Source organism: Falco peregrinus, chromosome 8, assembly GCF_023634155.1.
Source record: "Falco peregrinus isolate bFalPer1 chromosome 8, bFalPer1.pri, whole genome shotgun sequence".
Classification (NCBI taxonomy): domain Eukaryota; kingdom Metazoa; phylum Chordata; class Aves; order Falconiformes; family Falconidae; genus Falco; species Falco peregrinus.
Window position 1 is genome coordinate 43,930,862 of NC_073728.1, and position 15,628 is coordinate 43,946,489.

The following is a 15,628-nucleotide window of genomic DNA, read 5'->3' on the forward strand; positions in this document are numbered from 1 at the left end:
TTAAGTCAGGAAGATACATGTTCCTGTGTTTGAAAAGCTTAATCTTTGAAATCATCCTCTTGTTAGCTTTTGTCAGGGAAAATATACATGTCGTTGAGAAAAGGATAATATATCAACTATATAAATTTTTGTTTACTTATTTTTCCTTTTTAGTGAAGTTGGCAAATTGACATTACTGTCAGTAGTTGAATTTTATTATAAACCTTGAAAACATTTTACATCCTGATTTCTGCTTGGTGGCACAAGATGCATTTCTTACTTTAAATGCTTACTGAGGCAAGCTAAGGCATAAGCCTGATTCCACCAGACCTTCAGTTCTCTAACTAACCTCTCTGCCTTCCCTGGGACATTGAGTAATTGCTCCCTTGAATCTGGTGATAGCTTTCAGCGTTGGGCATGGTGCATGTTTTTAAGATGGATTTTTTATTTTTAATTGTTGGGTTTTTTACTTACCCTTTTAACCACATATTGCCTCTCCTCTTCAATGGACATTTGTTACCTAGTTTGTTTTAATACTGATTTTACACTAGGAGTCGGGAATCTGCAAAGATCGTCCAGTCAGCGTAGCACACTAACATACCAAAGAAATAATTATGCTCTGAACACAACAGCTACCTACGCAGAACCCTACAGGTCAATGCAGTATCGACTGTCAGAGTCCAGTTATAACCGACTGCAGCATGCAACACCCGCCGACGATGGGACCACACGATCGCCATCCATAGACAGCATTCAGAAAGACCCCAGGCAAGTCCATTTGTGCTTTCAAGAATCATAAATATTTGCCGTAATAAGGTTTTGCAATACATTCCTTAACTATGTATGACATTTTGTTGTGGATATTCCAATTTTACATTGTTTAAACAATCACGACTGGTGTAGATACTAAGATCTATAAATGCAATCTACTTGTTACAGTAAGTAAGAGCAACTTCTGTGCATTTCATTGTTATTATTGTGTTTTTCTTCCATGTTTATTTTCATGTAGAAGTTACTACAGGAAATACTTGAAGTTCTATGAGAATTGACTGCATTATTCCAAATATTTTTTAATAACTCTGCAGAGCAACCTGTAATATTGTAGTTAGTTTTCTCTTTATGGGATTGAACTCAGGGCTTGAAAATTAGGAAGTACGTACCTAAATATTTGAGTGAAGTTTTCATGAGCAGCCTCCTTAAATTTTGAGACAACATAGTTTTAAAAATTATATACAAATGTATCATTTTGAAAGTGGATACACATTCGTATTTTTAAAATAGTTACTAGTTTGATGTTGTAAACGTATGTACACAGTGTGGGCATGTGACGAGTGTAATACTATCATTACAATTAATTAGAGACACTGTTAATTAAAACCCTGTATTTTAAAATGGGAGTATCATAACCCAGTCAATGGAAGCCTTGGAGGTATGTGATTGCTAGAAATACCAGCCCATCCCCAGATTGCCAGCCTCATACTGGAGGATATGGACTTCAGGGATGCCTCAGGAGTCTTTCACACAAGGCACGAAATAAACTTTGAAAAAAGTGGCTTGTAGCTATGGTTGAGCTAGAGTCTTACCCTGAAATCTTTTGGGCTTCCTGCGTTACAGAAGGCTCACAGCATGATGCAGTTATTTTCTTGTTTGACCCTATCCTTCACTCTCAAATATAAAATCAAAGTGTTTAATAGGTTTTGTTATTGTGTTATTAGTGGAAATTAATATATTATTTTTAATAGATATTGAGAGACTGGAGTAATTTCATTTAACTGCATGGTACATTCATCTAAGTGATGTTAAGAGGATAATCTTACCTCTGAGTAGTAATGCTTGCTAGCTGCATGCTGCTGCTGGCCTGTTCTGGCATGGCTTACAAGAAAAGTTACATATAGTAGGGATGCTTCACTTTTGTAACAAGGAGCTTTAAAGAAATCCTGACTCCGTTTTCATTGCTGATGAACCTTATCTTGTAATTTCACAGCAGAGTAGTTTTTACCTTACATTTTAATCTGTTCCAGTTTCTGATTTGCATATCGTGCTGTTGCAGAGGTTAGTCTGGTGTGTTACAGTAGTGTTGGACTGGGCTATTTGAAGGCATCGCTCTAGAATAAGAGTGGGGGAGCATTCAGAAAGTTACTAGTTTTATTGGAAAGGCATTTTTCCCTAGGGCCTGCCTGTCGTTAGTATGAAGAAATAAACCTCCAAGTTGCTGAGCAGTTCGGAGTAGGCACGGAGCTGAGATTTCACTTTTTGGTGGCTGTAGGAGCCCTGGGGAGACCCTGCTGGCCAGGCTGGCAATAGCCTTTGAAGAGCTCCCCATATACTGTTCTTGGAACACCCTTTTTTTTTCTTTTTTTTTTTTTTTCCCCTTTTTTCCTTTTTTAAATTACTTGGATTTTTGACCATGGGAAAACTTTGCTTCCCTGCTCCCCCCACCCTAGTCTTCCTTGACACAAGGAAGATAGCCCAGAAAATATTAATGAGTGTATTTCTAAATCTGTGAATTTGGTATGGGTATGTTTTAATGACTTTTCCAGGACTTGTCTGCACAAAATAATTCTGCTTAATGAAGGAGATTTGATTGTAGTGATTTTAAGTTTACAATCCCTGAATAACGCAGGTTATGCAGCTTCCTGCATCTGATTATGAGGATGAAATTTCAGGCTGCACAGCTTTTTTTGAAGTATAATTGACTTCGGACTAGGAAGAACATTGAGCACCGAGAAAAAAAATGTTGGGTGGAAGAGATGCCCCTGAAGTAGCATTGTTACGTGGGTATCTGTTGCATTATATATTTAAGCTTAGGGAGAATCATGTAAGTAGCAGTGTTTGAGTTGCTATAATTTTAGTACATACATATTTGTGTGATCAACAACTGAAAAACATAGGCTATAAAGCCTCCTTTTCCAATTGGAAGACTGAAAAGTGACGTGACAAATAGTTATTCTAATATATCTGTTTTTCCTCCTAGCCCTGACACTCCAGAATAAAACCAGAATTGCTAAAAAACACTTAAAGATGCTTTAGTAATTCTACTTAGTAAGTAAACATACTTTTATAACTAATGCTTTCTCTTGAATGTGTTCATCTAATGAAGGGAGTTTGCTTGGCGAGATCCAGAACTGCCTGAAGTCATTCACATGCTTCAGCACCAATTCCCATCAGTTCAGGCGAACGCAGCTGCCTACCTTCAGCACCTGTGCTTTGGAGATAACAAAGTAAAAACGGAGGTACTGTATCAAGCGTGTTTCTGTTTTGGGAAACTGTAAAAGAAAAACTAGACCTCTTGCCTATTTTTGGATTATTTTTTCATCACAACTCAGTATTTTGGACCCTTTTGTGTTTCTTGAAGTACCTAGGTGTGTGTAATCACACACACATACATGCACGCACAAAGGAAAGATGTTCAACCCAAGAAGTATATAGAGGGTAGCATTTATGTCAATATGATGTGGAGAAAGGCCACATCTGAGTGAAAATTCAGATTATTCTTGAAATTTCTAGAAACTTTGCATTTGAAGAGCTGCTCTTTCTGCAGAGCACCTATGAGCTAGTGATCTGATGCTTTTTTTGTTTATATCGTGTATGTGTGTGTTACCTATTATTTTCAGTATAAATATTATTTATGTTGACAAAATATTGGTGCAGCTTTTATAAGAAGATAGACCAATGCAAGTCACTGTTGCTGGAAGGCAGATGAAAAGATGGTGGTGGTTTTGATGTTCTGGTAAAAGTCGCAGTGATAATCAGATGTAGATAGATTTATAAGGTAGTCTTGCTCTTTTATAAGAGATAGCTTAAGAGATAGATAAGAGATAGCTTAAGAGATAGATAAGAGATAGCTGAAGACAGCTTATTTAGGAATTCATGGGATATTATTTGTCTGCATGTGTTCATCTGTAGGAGATCTTGTGTTTCTTCACTGTTTCCATTTTCATTATTACAGAATTTGTTTTAGAAGTTATGGAATGTCTGCTTATATTTTTTCAAAAGTACACAAAACTGAAAGAAGTATGCCAAGGTGTAAGAGAATTTGAATGTGGTGCTAACTTGTATGTCATGTCAATTGTTTACCCTACTCTAGCATTAGAAATATCAGATATGTGATATATTTGATGTATGCCTTCCACTTAGTGTGTGGAATTTTGAAACAGAGAATTGCTCCTTTTCAAATAGAGAGGAGTTATGTATTGGCAGTTATTTGGTTTTGTCGTGGTTTAACCCTGGCCAGCAACCAAGCACCATGCAGCCACTTGCTCACTCCCCCTCACCCAGAGAGATGGAGGGGGGGAGAATCGGAAAGGAATGTAAAACTTGAGGGCTGAGATAAGAACAGTTTAATAGGTAAAGCAAAAGCCACACACGCAAGCAAAGCAAAGCAAGGGATTCATTCACCGCTTCCCATCAGCAGGCCGGTGTTCAGCCATCCCCAGGGCAGCAGGGCTCCATCACACATTACTCAGGAAGACAAACACCATAATGCTGGATGTCCCGCTTTCCTTCTTCCCCCAGTTCATATACTCAGCATGATGCCATATGGTATGGAATACCTCTTTGGCTAGTTTGGGTCACCTGTCCTGGCTGTGTCCCCTCCCAATTTCCCATGCCTTTCCAGCCCTCTTGCTGGGAGGGCCCAAGAAACGGAAGAGTCCTTGACTTAAAAAAGTCAGTGTCCTGTCAGCATTGTTCTCACACCAAATCCAAAACACAGTCCTGCATCAGCTGCTAAGAAGAAAACCAACTCCCAGCTGAAACCAGGACAGTTTTGAATGGGAATAATCAGCTGTTATAAATTCTTAGAATACTATAACAGAAAAAATGCAGTTGTCTGGCTTCTAGGGGAAAGGATTATTCCTGCACTTTTGGGAAAGCGAGCATTATGTCAGTGTTTCCTTATGAGGCTTTCAGCCTCATTAAGAAGCAGCCGTTCCCTGAGATGTGATGGTGGGTAGGGATCAGCATGTTTCGAAAACACGACGGTACCTGTGGCAGCAGGAAAGTTGCAATTCATGTTCCCCTCAAAGCAGAGGCCAGCAGAGGCAGCTCTTTGGAATAAGAAAGGATCATAATTATTGTAGTGCCAAATTCAGTAAATCCTTAATTGAGAACTGCTTTTGTATTTTCATTCATTGTTTAAATTAATTATTTTATTGCTGTGGTAAAGACCAGGTTAATTTGCTAAGCTACTAAGGATGTTACTTGCATTGCTAAAACGCAAAGGTAAGCATACGAAACTGGTCATTGTGGAGGGGAATCATTACCATGTAAATCAGCTATGAAACTACACAAAATTAATAGATTGCACTTCCAGGTAATGTGTATCTATCTTAATACATAAACACTGATATATTAGTTCATGAATGTATCATTTTACAAGAATTCTGTTTTTTTCCATTTAGAAATTGAAATGCCTGTTCAAACTAGCAACAGGTGCTACATTTTAGAATAGTTAATGAGTCAGCAAAATGCAAATCTTAATGGATTTCTAGTCCGGTATTATTTTTTAAATAATAATCTACACAGAAAATGCATCTCATCAAGTTTTGAGTACAAATAGAAAAAACAATAAAGCTCTTTTGTCATTCATAGTTTGTACCTGTATTACGGATGTGTAGTGTAGATGCAGCATTTGATGTGCTGCGTTGACATACAAGGAGATTGAAAAGTATGACTAGTTATTTTTTGCTTTGCTATTCTGTAACAATTATTTGACTTGAAAAAGAGCAATTTATTTTTTTAATAGGGTCCTGTAGTATGTGCTTTCAATGTAGTCTATATAAAATAAATAATCTGTAAGGTACTACTCATTTCCTAGCTACAGAAATCTTGCCAGGTGAGTAACTTTAAGCTTAAAGCTCACTGATGCCTTTAGATACAGATTCCCAGTGGCTTTTGGCATAGCAGGGGCTTCTCTAATTGGTAAACACCAAACTTTGTATCCCTTGGATATGTAACTTGACATAGTAGATAAATCTAGGTGTGTAAATGTAGGTTTCCTTTTGAAAAATACGCATTTTAAACAGAGGTCTTAAAAATATCCAAGTCGCCACTCTTCTGTTTTATTTCTTTTATTCTACCTAAGTTGATTTGACAGGTAAAACCCACATACAGTGTTGGTTATAGACCTTGCATTTCAGTTGTGTGGGGTTTTTTTCCAAACCTCTTCAATTTGGCTGTTTTAAGGTATAAAGATCTTAACTGGTTTTGTTAGACAGTGCAGTTTTCAAGAATGTAATAGAAGATTCTGTTTCGCAAAGTATCAACTTAAAATGATTTGGTTACAACTCAATTACGCTTTCATTGAGAATAATCTTATTCTCCTTGTGGTATGGCAAATAAAAGTCTCTGAACATTTTAAGCCAAAAATCCATGAAAACTTGTACACATTGATGTATTTCAGATAGCCTTGTGGCTTGCCAACCTAATTATTACACAGCTTAAAATAGAAAAGGGGCCTCTAGAAGTGCTTGTAATGCTAAACTAGAGAATCCTTAGGACTGTTACATTTTTTACATCTTTTCTGTTTGGCCCAGAACCACATAGTGTACAAGCAAAGCATTCAGGAATGATGGCTTAGCTTGCTCTTTTTACCATGGGGTCTCCTTCTTAGGGCAGCAGCAGATTAGCTGCTGTAGGGGGGGGGTTGAAGTGATCCTATGCCAACTTCCTTAGGCATATGCTATGGCTAGTATGGCACAGAAGTTGCTATGCTATGCTAAAATAACACCAGGTTAGGGCAGATAAATCTTATATTACAAAATACCTTTTTTTTTTTTAAGCAGTTCATAGAAAATATTTTGGTAGCCTTTTGGTGGTGATCTTTAAAACTAATTTTAGTCTTGTAAGTAATACTACTTAGTTATCTCTTTTAATTTTTTTTTCTTTTTAGTAAATATTACAGAATTCTAAAACACTTTAATCTTTTATAATTTCTGTAAGTTATTTTGAACAAAGGAAAGTACTACATAGAAATGCGATCTCAAATCACAATGGTTTGGGGTTTTTTTTTAATATATTACAAAGAATAAATATAACTAACCGGCTTAAAGCAAATAATACAAACAACTTTTTGTTTTACAAATTTCTGCAGAGTAGACCTTCCTTTTAAAAATAATTTCAGATATGCCAATATGACTGGTTATATGCTAATTTGATTTGTGTGAGTGTGTATGTAGCTGAGTGTAAAAGTTGGTATTTAAATCTTTGCAACTTCTTATTTCTAATGTTCCCTAACAAGATATTCTGAGATATACAAAGTTGCATAAAAACTGTGTTAATGGGAAACAAAACTTTAGGAGTAACAATGCTCTGAACACAGTAAATGGCCTGAAAATGTCCATCAGCCTTTTCAACAAGGATATGAGTCGTTCACAGGAATTTTCAGTACAGTGTGACAATCAAGTTATTAACATTTAACAACAATATTTCCTCTTGAAGTAGAATTGAATGTATTGTTTTTTAAAAAATAACAGCCTTTTAAATTTGTAGGGTGAAATGGGTGAAATCAGTGGGTGCTGATGTTCCTGACATCACATTTCCTAGGTATGTAGGCTAGGAGGAATCAAGCACCTGGTTGATCTCTTGGATCACAGAGTCCTAGAAGTTCAGAAGAACGCTTGCGGTGCACTGAGAAACCTTGTTTATGGCAAGTCTACTGATGAAAACAAAATAGCAATGAAGAATGTTGGTGGGATACCTGCCCTGTTACGACTGTTAAGAAAATCTGTTGATGCCGAAATAAAAGAGCTTGTAACAGGTAAGTTTTAAATGGAAACAAGCAGGGAACTATAATACAGATTATTTTTCTGAGGTGGACAAGACTGGAGTAACTGTTAAGTAAATGGAATTGAGTGTATCAACTGGATTTTTATTTGTGCGATGGTATTTTTTGTGAATACAAAAGCACTTATTTTGATTACTGACAGTTAAAGTATTAGCAAAGAAATACAGATTCACTGGGAAAAGTGAATCTTGAGGTAGCTGCACTAAAGCTCCACTCTATGATAAATTTTCCCCTGGTACGATTCTCCTGCATGTACAGCTAGCTCTTAGATAGGTATTTCTTTATTGGCTCGTAACATGTGTTTCAACACAGGCTTTTTTTATCATCTGCTGACAACAGTTTTAAATAGGATCCTGCAGAATTCAGGAGGTGGACCCAAACTATTTAAATGTGTCTTAAAGTACAGACAAGGATTAAAATATGGAAATCACAGACGCATCTCGGTGCCCAGCCTGCTAGTAGAGTCATGGCAAGTAACTGCTATACACTCCTAGTCTCTTAAGTGTGAGGTAGCAGGTTTAGCTTATAACCCATAAACCTACTTGGCACTTGGTACAGACAAAAAGTGCAGAAATAATAAATGATTTGCAGTTCTGACACGAGGGAACTCAGTTTCCATCAAAACAGGGTGGATTTTTGGGTACTGTATGCATCTGCTAACTCTTTGTCTTGAATATGGGAGTGATTTGCCTATGAAGGTTGTAGGGGATTGAAACATATGAGAGGATAGAAAAAAAGCAAGAGTTTTCACTTTCTTTAAACAGTTCCTCTTTCAAGTTTTAGCAGCTCCCTTGTTTGATTTTGTTAAGGTACAGAGCTTAACTACTTGCCTAGTAAGCAAAGCTGCGCAATACTGGGAGCCTTTCCCAGATATTTCCTTGTTTAGAAAAGCTGTTAAGTAGAGAAAGGACTGCACAGAATGTTTCTGAAGCATGGAACTTTAAGTTCATAAGCAAGCATCAAGATAACCTGCAGCGTTCATGTTCTCTCTGGAAGGATATAGTTTTTTCCTTAAGAACATATGTAAATGGAATACTTAAAACTAGAATTACACATTATCTGCCTCGTCTGCTCTACAAAATTCATGTTTTATGCATCTAAATTACTTGTGCTTTTAAGATGTTAGGGGTGGTTCCACAGACAAAGCCAAAGTGAAATTCTTAATTATACAAGGTATTTAGTCACTATTAAAAAACCCAAAACCCTACACTGTTATCTTTCAAAAAAGATACACAGCACATCATCTGTGACTAAAAAGATTTTTCAAATAAAGATGTTTTTTAATTTGGATTATAAATAAAGATGACTTCTTCAGAAAAAGTTACTCTTTCTTTTTAATGCACACATTTAATTTGTTTTAGCCAGCTACAACAAAATGGAAGGTTTTGACATAATTGTCTTCTGGTTAAGTCGGTGGCATTGACTTGTGTTTAAGACCAATGCTGAATGCTTGAGAAGAATTCACAGCAGACTTCTTCTGGAGCTCAGGAATTTTTAAATGCTTTCTGTAAATAGCAGTGTAAAGAAAAGATGTGGAAAGGATCCAACGACTATTGGTTTCATAATTTAAAAACTCCACCTATGTCAGAACTAAAACTAGCAAACCAGACCTAGTCTACTACATTCCCAGATTAAGATAATGCAAATACAGAGAAACTAGTGTCAATCTACACCAGTAGCAATGCTCTGTGTCTGATTTCTAGTTTAAAATTAGCACTGTTCATTACTGCTTGTAGTTTATTCATCAATCTTCATACGAAATGGATTTTCCAGTGTAACATTTCTTAATGACATACGAGTGCTTTTCTTTTTCCTGAGCATGGTCTTTCTTCCTCACTAAAGGAATTATACTTTCATTATTAGCAGTATCAATTGCCTTTGAAAGGTAACAGTTGTATCTGGTGTCATTGCAAGTGAAATTCATCCAGTTTAATTTAATGTGCTGTTAGATAGCTGAAAACTTCATTATCCTAGAGAAGTGAAATCAGAGTAACAAACTTTTTGTGATCTTTACAGATACTTTTCATATGAATGCATTTATATAACATTTATGAGGAATTATTTTATCAAAAGCAACCTTTTAACCTCAGAAATTATTTGAGAACATACCCTAAAGATTGCCTATGATAAGTTTGAAAAGCTAGTGTACGTGGGAGGGTTTAACTGCACAAACATGTTTTAGAGGTGTTAGAAAAGAGTAGGACTGCTGGGCTCTATATTTAATTAACAGTAGTTGAAATTACAAAGATTGAAATGCAGGGAGAACAAAGAATTGGAAACTGAATGGAGTGTTAACATTAAAAACTACATAAAATGCAATTCCAGAACCACAAGAATGTTCTAAGAGGGAAGCAAGTCATCTTTTTAACGACTATAGACTGTTCAGGAAATAAAATGTGCTAAATCACTTTTTGTAATTACTATATGAAAATGAAGTAATACTTAAAAAAAAAAAAGTCTTTAAAAGTTGGGCTTTGGAATGCATTGGAAGAGGATAACTCTTGACTGAGCCTGCTCCAGCTGCATGCAGGTCCCATCACTACTGACCCATGGCAGCCTTGCTGTCCTGCACTCTGCCCGTGGCAGGGAAATGGGGAAGGTACTCTGTTTTTCTTTTTTTCTTTTTTCCCCCCTTTTTTTTTTTTTTTTTGGTTGTAACTCCAACACATTTCATCATGTTGCAGCACCAGCACTTTGTGGAGGCTACTGTTTTTCATGTTCTAGCACAGCTTCAGCACTAGGTAGCAGACATGTTGGGGCCTTCCTGGCTGTGTGCAAGAGCTCCGTTCCCGAGCAAGTGGCATGAGGGGTGCACGCTGGCCTGTGCTCCCTGCTTGTGTGGTTACATTGCTGTCAGCACAGCCTGGAATCACTCTGTGATTTCAGAATCTCCCATCTTAGAAGCTTATACAACAGAAGACTGTCTATGGGGTAGACATGAAAATACACATGCTCTTGAACCCAGGTGCACTTTCTAACAGTTGAGCCTACTTTCCACAGACCCTCCGAAACGGATCTTTAATATGTTAAAATGTAAGAAACATTGATGTACTCTGCCACTGCAAGCTTTCCAGACACGATGAGTCAGATGCCTGCTTTAAAAGAGTAGTCCCTTGGTTTCCGTCCAATGCTGGGCAGCAGAGCAGAGCCCCAGACAGTGCCCTGCCCAGAGAAGAGCCGCAGCCCACTCCTGAACAGTTGGTCTGCTGTCAGGATTCCCCCCCAAAAGGTCAAGCAGGTGACGGGGCTGAGCCTGGGGGAGCCGTACAATTTTATAGCGGGAAGGAAGGAAGAATGAGCACAAATTCACTTATCTGCACGGTAAAGCTCTGTCCTTAAAGGGGAAAGGGGTGGTTGATGATGGCCCAGGTGATTCTTCATAGTTTATTTCTTCAAATGAGTATTACCTCAGCCAGTTCAGTTGAGAAATGCTGTTCTCTGCCTAGCAGCATGATCTTTTGTACACACAGCGTCATCTTTGTCAGAGATTGGGTTCTTGCAGCAGTTAGCACTGCGCGTTGTTGCCTGTGTATTTCTGGAGAAAGGACCCAGGGCTCCACAGTTCCAGGCAGCCAGGGATGACGAAGGTACAGAAACAGCTGCAAGTCTCACACAGCTTTGCAAACTAAGCACTCTGTGAAATGGCTATAGTTACCTTTCACAGCTTACACATTACTATAATACTTACCTCAGTTCTACCCCGTATGCAGTCCAGAGTTCCTTGTGACCAACTGTGTGTAACCTGCCGAGGTCCACGTGCTCAGCCGTGTCCAGCAGTGGACCCGTCAGCTGGTGCAACTGCTGAAGAACTCTTAATAAACCTGCCGCTTGTTTGCAAACACTACCTGTTGTGAGCAGTGGCAGTGGAATTCATTGCAGTAGACTCATCAGGAGTCTTAAAAATCTGGATTAAAATGCCAAAATTCAAAACTAGAGTAAAGCATAAAAAAACGGGCTGGATACAAAGAAGACACAAAGTTCTTTGCCACTGGTGGTGCCAGCGTTCCATGAATAGCTGAGACCCCATAACACCCCAGAATACAGAGGCATTCAGCAAGGAATGCACAAATCATACTTTTTCTTCTTTCCCATCCAAAAATTCTGCCTGCAGATTTTTCTTAGCCCATGACTTAAGCTTGACTTTAAACAGCTAAAGCTGTTGACTGGAGACACAGACATCATTATGCATTGATGTCCTGTAGCCCTAACATAATTGCTGGCTTACTATTATCTGTTTCATGTATTCTCTGAATCAGGTAATAAAATAAAGCTTTGAGGAATTTAACACATAAGGGGTTTTCTGGAGAGAGCAATTATTTTGCAGTCCTATTACGGTTGCTTAAGTTACATCAGTAATCTAACCAATTCAACACTGAACCTGTAACTGGTAGAAGCAAACCAACAAAAGACAACCCTTACAACACCAAAAGCTACTAAGAGAAGGTGGGTTTTCATTTTTCTCATGCTTCATTCCAATATATTGGAAAAGACAGATTCATGACCTGAATATCCTGCTGTTGATCCAAGTCCAGAAGGGTTATGAATAAATATAAAAAATTTTGTGTATCAGAACAGTCAATACACAATTGTCTTAATATTTTTCCCTGAGGAGAAAATGTTAGAGACAAGTCGATGTTAGGGGGCATCCCCCATGCAGCTTCTTCTCCCAGTTAAGGAACATTGCTAGCCTGTCATCCATGAATTGCTGCTAAGGATCAACAGCCTTATTCCGTCCTGGCTTACTTGGTGAAAAAGATGAAGCCAAAGTTTTGCTTACATGTTACAGCTCAGGTAACTCCAGCAACTGTTAGTGCAGTGCAGTGGCTAAAGATCTAGCAGAATTGTTAATTTTGCCTGCTTAATTTTTGCTGTTACAGAAGGTAACCAGTCTTGTCCAAGTGCAGTCCTGAAGTGGATAGAAAATTCTTTAGTGTGAAGAAAAGTGATGATTTGTAAGTGAAGGAGCTGGAATTTGATGGAGTGAGGTTTGATGGTTTTGTATGCGGCTGTGAAGTAGAATCTGCGTGTTTTCTTGTGCCAGGGCCCAAAGACTTCAAGCAACATTATTGGGTTAGGCATTAACCTTTAAAAATCAATAAAAATAAAACCTTATATTTCATTAGGTGCTTATGGTCTGTGACAACAAAACTGTTGCACAACTGAGAAATTCTGGCTAACAAGCCATTAACTTTAATATAAGTTAATAAAATATTTACACGTGAGGTACTGCCATTGCACTGTTACCTGCATTCCATATGCCTTAGCACATCATGGTAGAAAAACGCCAGTGAGATTCCATACACATTAGTTTCATACTTCTGTGTTTCAGTAAGATCAACTATGGTCTACTTCAACTATTACTTTCCACTGTATATTATGTACCTTGCTGATGCTGCCATTTGGAAAGTAAATGAAAGAGCACAATACTAGTGCTATTAAAATACAGGAGATGAAGCTTACTGCATGTATTAATCTGTGAGTGCAGTTTTAAATACAAATAATTATATAGAAGGCCATCAGTTTGAATGCTTGAGTATGTTACTCCTGAGTAATTTCCAATAATTTTATAGAGAACTTTTTTGGGGAGGTGGTGGGTGGTGTTAAAAGTAATGCTTTTCCATATTTACGCTAGTTCTAGTGCATGCACTGTTGTATTTGCAACATTCAGATCCAAAGTTAAGTTTGTTTCCTTGCAAGCTGATAAATCTGGATTGCTATATTTTTGGGAGTTTTATGTGAGGATACTTTGGGTCTCGATTTCAGTCTTGATGTCTGCTGTCAGAGTAGCATTATTAATTGCACATCCGAGATGGCATAAACTTGTTACCGAAAAGCATATATTAAACCTTTTAGAGATTTAACAAATTTGTACTAGGTGATCACATAACCTTTTATTTCAGGATTTATAATTGCTAGACATCAAATTGTCTAAAGTAATGATTCTTTTCAATTATTTGCTTAAAGATACTGGTTTTAGAATAGGACTAGCAGAAGGAATGCTAAAGGTATCAAGAGAAAATATCCATATCTCTTTCTTGAGCAGTATATGACATCAACATGTTTCAACAGTAATGTAAGATATGCTTCATATGCATGGAGTTCTTTATGTCAGTGCAGTAGAAAAGCAAATGCTAGCATTCATTTGATTTACACTGGAACAGAAACAAACAAATTGCTGAGGTTTACAAAGCCTGATAGCTTTGGACACAACCTTGCCAGGCTCTGATTACAGCAGGTATGTGCTCAAGAACACAGAGCTGTTCCTTTTCCTTCCATTTCTACAGTTGATTATAGGCCAAATCTTGACCCTTGCAGATCTAAATTAGCATGCGGTCTTCCGGACCTCACAGCACCAGGTGAGGCATTTCACAGCTGTGTCAAGTCATTGGCTCTGTGATACCCCCCAAGCCCCGTGGAGGGGTCCTGCGCATGATCACAGACCCATTGCCCACATGCACTTCGCTTGCATCCATTCCACCCCAGAGCATTATGTGCAGCAAGCAGGATACAGAAACAGACTGTTTCTATTAGTGTGTTGGAAAAACAGTTCTTCATAAATAATTTCTCCCCAGTTGAAAGCATCCTATGAAAAATTATGAAAACTCAGTTGTTTTTCAGTATTTCTGACCTATCTACATGCAGTAGGATTTGATGAAAAACAAATCCAGTCACTAAATGCAATAACATTTAAGTTTTGACTTTATAGATTCCAAACTACCTGTTTTCACTAGATGGTTCTGATTCTGGATTTTTTGTTTTGTTTTGGGGTTTCTTTTGTTTTGTTTCAGTTTAGGTTTTGGTTTTGTTTATTCTGCTTCATATCACCTTGTCCAGATCACATTTCCAGGGCAAAATCTGATCCTTGCTGCCTGAGTCTTGAGGTCTTTTTGTTTGTTTCCACATAATTTTTGGTACATTGTGTGAGTTAATTCAAGCATATGTCATCCTCACAGAAGTTTGCCCAAGTTATCTTCTCTATATATAGCCAGATCAGCTGTTTAGTGTCCTCTGGTGTTACAGGGAGTATCATAGCTGGCATGCAGAGTTGGTCTCTGGACCTAACTGACAGACATTTCCTCATCGTGGATCTTTGAACCTCCAGATGTGTTCCGAGTAAAGTGATACAAAACCATGAAGACTGAAAAGAGGGCTGTTTTACTCCAGAGTCTTGTCCTTTTTCTTTTTAATAGTAATTTCCCTCTTGGGAAGAATCCTTTTCTCCGTTATTCTCTAAAAGTTTTGAATCTTTGGAGGGGGACAACATCTCACAAACAGAAAACAAACCCCAAAAACCTCAATCACTGAAACTTAGTGGTTTAGAATTGTCTCTGGTTCTGCTCTGTTACAGTTTGTAGAAATTTCAAGTGCTTTTAAAGTATCTTCTACGTGAGGAAGGAACATCACCAATTAAAATCACTTGCTATTATTAAATGTGTACCGGAACAGCTTGACCAGCATCATAGAGCCAGAGACCCAGGACCTTTAGAACAAAAAGCTGATTCTTTCAAATTTTCAGGGCAAAATGTTCAACCAAACTCTGTCTGCTGCACTATTGTGTATATATGTTTCTTCAGCTTGGTTCAGCTCTGCTCCTTTTAAGCATTCACTTCTGTAGGCAGTTCCTCAGAAAAGTCTTCCAGATAATCCTATTTTCTTTCTTTTTTTTGTTTGCTGCACCAGAGTTTACGTTAGATAGTCAAAATCATTTGGCTTTAACCTAAGCTTGTCAGGGTCAAGGATGGGATCTAAATTATTTAAGATTTCTCCTCTATATATATTCTAGGTAGCAGGGGTTTCAGTCTAGAGAACCAGAAGTTTATGGGCAAGGGGTTTTTTTGTCCCAAATCTATGTGGAAAATATCC

General features: G+C 37.7%; 1 protein-coding gene across 5 annotated transcripts in view; it reads left to right on the top strand.

Annotated features, from left to right (window-relative positions):
- Nucleotides 1–15,628, top strand: part of PKP4 (plakophilin 4) — a 101,489-nt gene that overhangs the window by 65,605 nt on the left and 20,256 nt on the right. For all 5 annotated transcript variants that reach the window (XM_055812332.1, XM_055812333.1, XM_055812335.1 and 2 more), the window contains 3 exons: nt 531–751; nt 3,084–3,212; nt 7,525–7,738. In XM_055812332.1, coding sequence (XP_055668307.1) covers nt 531–751; nt 3,084–3,212; nt 7,525–7,738 — 564 coding nt within the window. The remainder of the gene's footprint in view (nt 1–530; nt 752–3,083; nt 3,213–7,524; nt 7,739–15,628) is intronic.